This window comes from Coturnix japonica, chromosome 1 (genome assembly GCF_054131305.1).
Source record: "Coturnix japonica strain WE chromosome 1, WE-NBRP24, whole genome shotgun sequence".
In the NCBI taxonomy this organism is placed as follows: Eukaryota; Metazoa; Chordata; class Aves; order Galliformes; family Phasianidae; genus Coturnix; species Coturnix japonica.
Window position 1 is genome coordinate 53,161,213 of NC_140663.1, and position 6,065 is coordinate 53,167,277.

Sequence of the window (6,065 nt, forward strand, 5' to 3'; positions counted from 1 at the left end):
TGCTGACAGTTTTTGATATCTCTGTAGATCATCTAAAGACAGACGAGGAGCTCTCAGAGGAGAAGAGGATCCTGAATGAGATGCTAGAAGTAGTAGAGCAGAGAGATTCTCTCGTGGCTCTCCTTGAGGAGCAACGGCTTCGAGAAAAGGAGGAAGACAAGGACCTGGAGGCAGTGATGCTCTCCAAAGGATTTAGCTTGAACTGGTCCTGAGCTCGACACGTTTACCTCTGCTGGTTTGTTTTTTCTCCAGTTGGCCTACCCTGAGTTCGCCAGAATTACATGGATAGGAAAACGTTGAAGGGGAAATCTCCAAAGGGTCTGACAGCATGCAGTGATTCAGTTTGAAGCACTCAGAAGCCTTTTGATAAGTGTGTTGGTTCCAGAAGCTTAAGTTTTACATGTCTGCAAGCCATGTTGAAGATAATGAGTCGAGTCTGTGGAGTCTCCTTGAGGTTCAGTACAGTTGACTGTATTTTTTTTTTTTGTTTGGTAGCTGGGAGAGGAATAATCCATGTGTGGGGAAGGAGGTTAAGGGAAGAAGTACCCTTAACTAATCTGGATTTATAGCAGTCCATTCCTTTCCCATTTTTACTACAGCAGTTCTTATAAAAGGGAGGGGAAGAAACAACCCTCTCTGGAAATCCACAGCAGCCTGTAGCAACCTGCTTGGTGGAGTCAGCTATCCAGGAGAGCTCCAGAAGCCCAGAGCAGCACCTTCTTTGCTTTAGTCTTCCTCCCCACCAAAGAAACTGCAGTTGGTCGTTATGCATGGATATGAAGAAATACAAGACAGAGAAGATACTACTAGTTATGCGTGATGGAACTCTCTGCCTCACGGCTTTTAAAGAGATTTGGGCATCAGAAGACTCACTCCCTATTACAGTCTCCTAAGTCTTTACTGGAGGGGAAGAAGGGGAGAAGAAGAGAGACGGAAGATGCCCTTCTGCTTTGCTACACACTGGAGAGACAGCTGCTGCTGGCCTTCATCTTCTTGGCCACAGCTCAGAGGCTGATGGGCTTCTTCGTTCTGTTTTTATTGCGACTGTTTTGACACTGGAAAAACTGACCGTGGGACAGTGTTGAGTGTGCACTGGGACAGGAGTGTTACCAAGCAGCATTCCCTGGCTGTTCAGCTCCTAAAAGGGAGAAGCCCTTAAGTGACTCAAAACACCATTAAGACTTTTCAGTGTTTTTATTTTTTCCTCTCTATTTTGTTTTTGCACATTGGAAACGAAGCTTAAGACCTGCCTGGGCCCTCAGTCACTTTGACCCTTTTATGTTGATTAACTTATTTTTTTAATACTTGAAAGAATATTCATTTTTGTATCTTTTAGGGAAAAAAAAAAATAATGGATGAGTGATAGGTGTGTGTGCCTGCTGCATCCTACAACTTCCACTTCTAAATTACTGGACGTTGTTACCTGTGGCTATTTATTAGTGTTCTTATAATGATTTTAATGTTACACATATTCGAGGAGGGATGGGGGAGTGTTTTAACTCTATTAGAGGAAGACACTACTGCGGATTGGTCCCTCTTTCAGAGCAAGGGCAGTCTTTACGGACCCCATGGATGCATCCTGCCCTAGCAAGATTTCCTTTATGATAAAATCCTGCACACTTGTGGAGCTGTAAGAATCTATTTTGCGTTCCTAGCATACTTTTATTCTGCATCCCAGAACCCCTCTGTTGGACTAATAAACCTATAATTTATTTAAATTTAATTTTTTATATAACAAGAAAGCCAAAAATGTAAGGCAGAAATATCCCACGTGTCCCTTTCTCACTGAAGGAGGGGACCTTCATACTCCTGAGATACAGCGAGAGGGACTTTCATGGAAACAAAAATAACACATTTCCTGCTGCATCTGTTGGAAGAAGCTCCTTTTGGCTCAGCTGGTGAAGCTGCTGCTTTTAAGCCAGGAGGGTACTCATTATAATTGTACGTTAAGTAATGCACAGGTCGTGCACTTAGCAATTCAGCACCATCCACTGTTTGACAGATTCAGGAGCACGCTACATCCTGAACTTATTGCACAGAGCTGAAATAGCGCTGTGTGTTGGGTCTGTGTCCCATCCTTAACGTGATGTGTTAAGAAGTTGTTTCTAATTCATTTTTGTTTTTCCCCTTGAGTTGTTGCCTATTTTCTTTCCATGTTAAGGAAGCACTGGAAAGGTGTTCCATTCCCAAGCGTATTCATACAGCATGGTGGCTCTTTCAGCTTGAACATACACTGTTGGTACAGGATGCCCAAGCAGGCCTGAACATCCTTTAATTCTCTGCCCCAGGATAAATGTTCTTAACATGGTTTCTTGCTGTTGACTTTCTGCCTTCTCCAAAGAGGCCAGCAGTCTACAGGCTGAGGTCACCTCTGATGGATGAACATATCTCATGCTGAGGAAGAATGGGTAGGATGGTCTCCAGGGTGTGTGAGCGGGGCTGATCACTAACTATGGAAACTTGTTTTTTACACCTCGGGATTTTCCCCATTTCCCCTCCTTCCCACTGTCAGATAAGGCATTACAAATGAAACACAAACTGGCTATGTAACAAAGCAGGTAGGCAGCTTCAGTGCTGCTTAGTAACTATGCATGTTGGAAAGTCGTACCCTTATACCAGCCTCGCCAGACAAAATTCTTGAGAACTGTTGGCCTGCTAACAGGATTCAGTTAGCAGAGTGTTCCCTATTTGCCAGTGCAGAGGCCGACTGTAGGAGCCAAACTGGTAGTGAAAGTAGGTGACGTAGTCTGCATGAGGGGCCAGTGGAACCTGCAGAGGAGAGAAGAAAGAGGGAACCTCAGTAGTTTACAGTAAACTGTCCAGCGCAGAGAATTGGCCTCTGTCCCTTTCGTAGTGTATATGGACCATATTTAACTTTTCAGAAAAGATCACTGAATGTGAGCTGTATAAAGAAGACATACCAGGTTAATACCCATCCCTTTTCATGCTGGGGGACATGGGCCAGAGTTTTTCACTGCCTGAGTCATATCACTTGAGGGTGGAATGCCCTCCTGCAGGGGAAAAATGCATATCCTAAAACTGAACTCTTTGAGTTGTGCTGAAGTCCTGCAGCACTTAGAATGAAAGTGGAGACCTTACATCACACACAAAGTAACTGAAAGTACGTGGAAGGAAATCTTAAAAAGCCTTTTTATATCAAATGGTTTTAAAAGGCACAACTTGTATTTGCTGTTCAGTTGCACTTTAAGAATATGACTTGCATACCAGATACTGGGTTTTTTTACTGTCTGAATATTTTTAATTCAAACTTTGTATTTTTAAAGAAGGCTCTTGTGACCACAAGATCCCTTATTTGTATCAGAATCCAAGTAGGACGTTCTAGCTCCTTGTGCTATCCAGGTGGGAAGCAGCACATGACTCAGCCACTTGTATTCAATGATGTGTGTCCATCATGCACATGAGGGAAGTGAAAAGGCCCTCAGCTTCTTAGAATTAGGTATTAGGCATCTGCCTGTACACCCCTGTGTGACAGTCCCCAGGGGCTGGCTCCTTCTTCCATGCCACGGGAGGAGCACAGAGCTCAGAACCTAACTCACGTTGGTTTCCAAATGGGCACACTGAGGATGAGGCAAGCACTTCAGTCTCCTAAGGGGAAAGGAGGAGATGATATCACCTCCTGGAAACACCCAGGAAGCAAGTAGGGATGGGGGAGCGAAGACTGCCAAAACACCCAATCTGCTGTTTTCACAGTACAAATACTACTTTTTTTTTTTTTTTTTTTAAACGTTCTGTTCCTTTTACCATCTTTTCATGTAAGCTCACAAACGGCTGTAAAATCCTGAGCTTCAGAGAACTACATGTGGGGAGATGACAAGAGCATCTTTCAGCTCCAACACTCTCCTTGGGTTTTTTTCCCAGCTAACCACAACCCCATGGTCTCGCTAGGGCATGATACAAACTGCGTCACTTAACATATCTTCAAGCAAACGACAAAGTTTTAGAAGTCCGTGCTACTCCCTGTCTCTGCATTTTGTGTAAATATTTGTTTGTATGTAAAGACACCGGTGGATCCATGGGTTACCCCTGCGGTCAAGAACCTGAGTTTGTGCAATGCCTAGGCCTCTGTTAGAACACGGTGCTTGCGTAGAGCTGGTCACCACATTTGTGTGCACTCTGGTGGTTTTTCATAGTTTTATACATCCTAATCCTGAACATTATGAAGTATTATTACAAGTGGTCTAGACTGCATGATCTAGAGCAGCCAGCATTTCTATTTTCATAGCAACTGTTCCTAAAACGTTCACAGCTACACCTTGTTTGGTTAACGTTCTTTTCAAATGAGTTTTCAATTAAATGTTTACACCAAGCGCCAGCAGACGAGAAAGGTGTCACATCATAGAATCTCCTGAGTGCAAACTGAAAAGCCACAACACGGCTGCCTGGGAATTTAAATCATCACTGTCTGCAATAAAGAGAACTCTAAAGCAAACTAGTAACCAGCCTGTACATAGTTGGCAGAGAGAGATTGCTTGCTCTTGACTGTTGCGAAGTAAAAGAGATTAGAAGCTTTCCAAAAGCCTCCACTTTTGGATCGCTCGCAGTACTGCTATGGACAGGGTAGCGGGCAGATGAGGATGTCATTGAAAGTAGGTGTGGAGGATGCCAAGTTGTGATGGCGTTGCAGTAATTTAAATATGCTCTGTATCTGTGCGTGCATGTGTGCGTGTGTGTGAAGTCTGTTCCAGGTGAAGGGCTTTTTTGCCTTGGCATCTTCCCTTTTGAATGAGAGTGAACTCTGATATTCAGATTGTTCAAGGCTTTTATGGTTGGCATGTATGGAGTGTTGACAGAAAAGCGTATCTACCCTACTTGTTAAAAACAAAAAACAAACTAAGCCCAAACTGTTCCAGACTCTTTTCTGTTTGGTTGTTTGATCATCTGTTTTTATGCACACTTGCTTCGTTGGTGTTGAGATTTTAGCACCTCAGACGGCCAACTGAACTAAAAGAAAAAAAAAAAAAAAAGGAAAAAAAAAATAAAGTCATTAATTATTTTTTCTTTTTGTTCGTGGAGTTATGGTTTGTTTCCCATGCGTCCACTCCCACAGCTGGTGAGGAAGCCAGGAGCTGGAGGAAGGCGATCTTGAGATCTAAGTCCAGGTGTTCCAAGCGCTGCATTTTGGGTTTGTTTTGTTCATGTTGGAACACTTTGAGCCCATCTGAGTTGTCTGACATAAAATCAAAATGGATCTCGATACAGCCCCAATATGTAACACACCTTTCTCCAATTGTACATTGCTTCTTTTGTGAAAAGAAATGATCATAAGCATTACAAAGGGGTGAAGGCGACTGTAGGAACTAGGATTTGGTTTCTGTAGTTGTAGTTTACTTCCTTTGTGTATGTAGTACTTGCACGAACCTTGGCATAGCTGGGCTTAATACAACAAGGACTGACATCAGCACCTCTACATTGACTTTACACATTGTTTTAAGCCTCTACTGCTGCACCCCTCTGTTTCATCTGCAGGGTGGCAGCTTAGGAACATTAGCTAAGATATATTACCTGCACCTCCAGAGCAGGTTCCTGTCAGCAGGCTGGAAGGATTCAGATATTAAACTTCACCAGCTTATGTGTCAAGAAAATGCCTCATGTGAAAATCTCCTATTGGAAAAGAACAGATGTTCAGCTCAAGTGCTGGGTATTGTCTCCTGCAAACTCCAGGAACTTGAAGCCCCGAGGAATCGCATCCAGTCAGCAGCACTGCTGACATTAAGTATGGAAGCAAATCGTAAGACTCACGTGTGCCATTTGTTCGAGTTGCAGAGAACACACAGGATGTGGAGGGAAATCCCGGCCGGGGAAAACCATAACGATGAATCTTACTTGCCCGCCTGCCCAACCACCATCAAAACAAAGGAAAAACTGGTGTTTGTTAAGTGGTTGTTTTGAAGCAGACCTACTGCGGTCACAGAAAGGGATGCTGGGCCTCGGGCTTTCCTCTTTGGCTGGGTGGCAGGCTGCAGCTAACTGAAAAGGATCACCCTGGTATCAGAAAGCAATAATTATTGACAGTCCTGGTGCCAAAAGTGGCTATATGGCAAGTG

General features: G+C 43.7%; 1 protein-coding gene across 50 annotated transcripts in view; it reads left to right on the forward strand.

The window, feature by feature from the left end:
- MICAL3 (microtubule associated monooxygenase, calponin and LIM domain containing 3) overlaps positions 1 to 5,018 on the forward strand; it is a 166,115-nt gene extending 161,097 nt beyond the window's left edge. For 49 of the 50 annotated variants that reach the window (XM_015864896.3, XM_085520566.1, XM_085520391.1 and 46 more), the window contains one exon: positions 28 to 5,018. In XM_015864896.3, coding sequence (XP_015720382.2) covers positions 28 to 212 — 185 coding nt within the window. In that variant the 3' untranslated portion in view covers positions 213 to 5,018. The remainder of the gene's footprint in view (positions 1 to 27) is intronic. The other variant, XM_085520617.1, reaches the window with a different exon arrangement.
- The last annotated feature ends 1,047 nt before the right edge of the window (positions 5,019 to 6,065 follow it).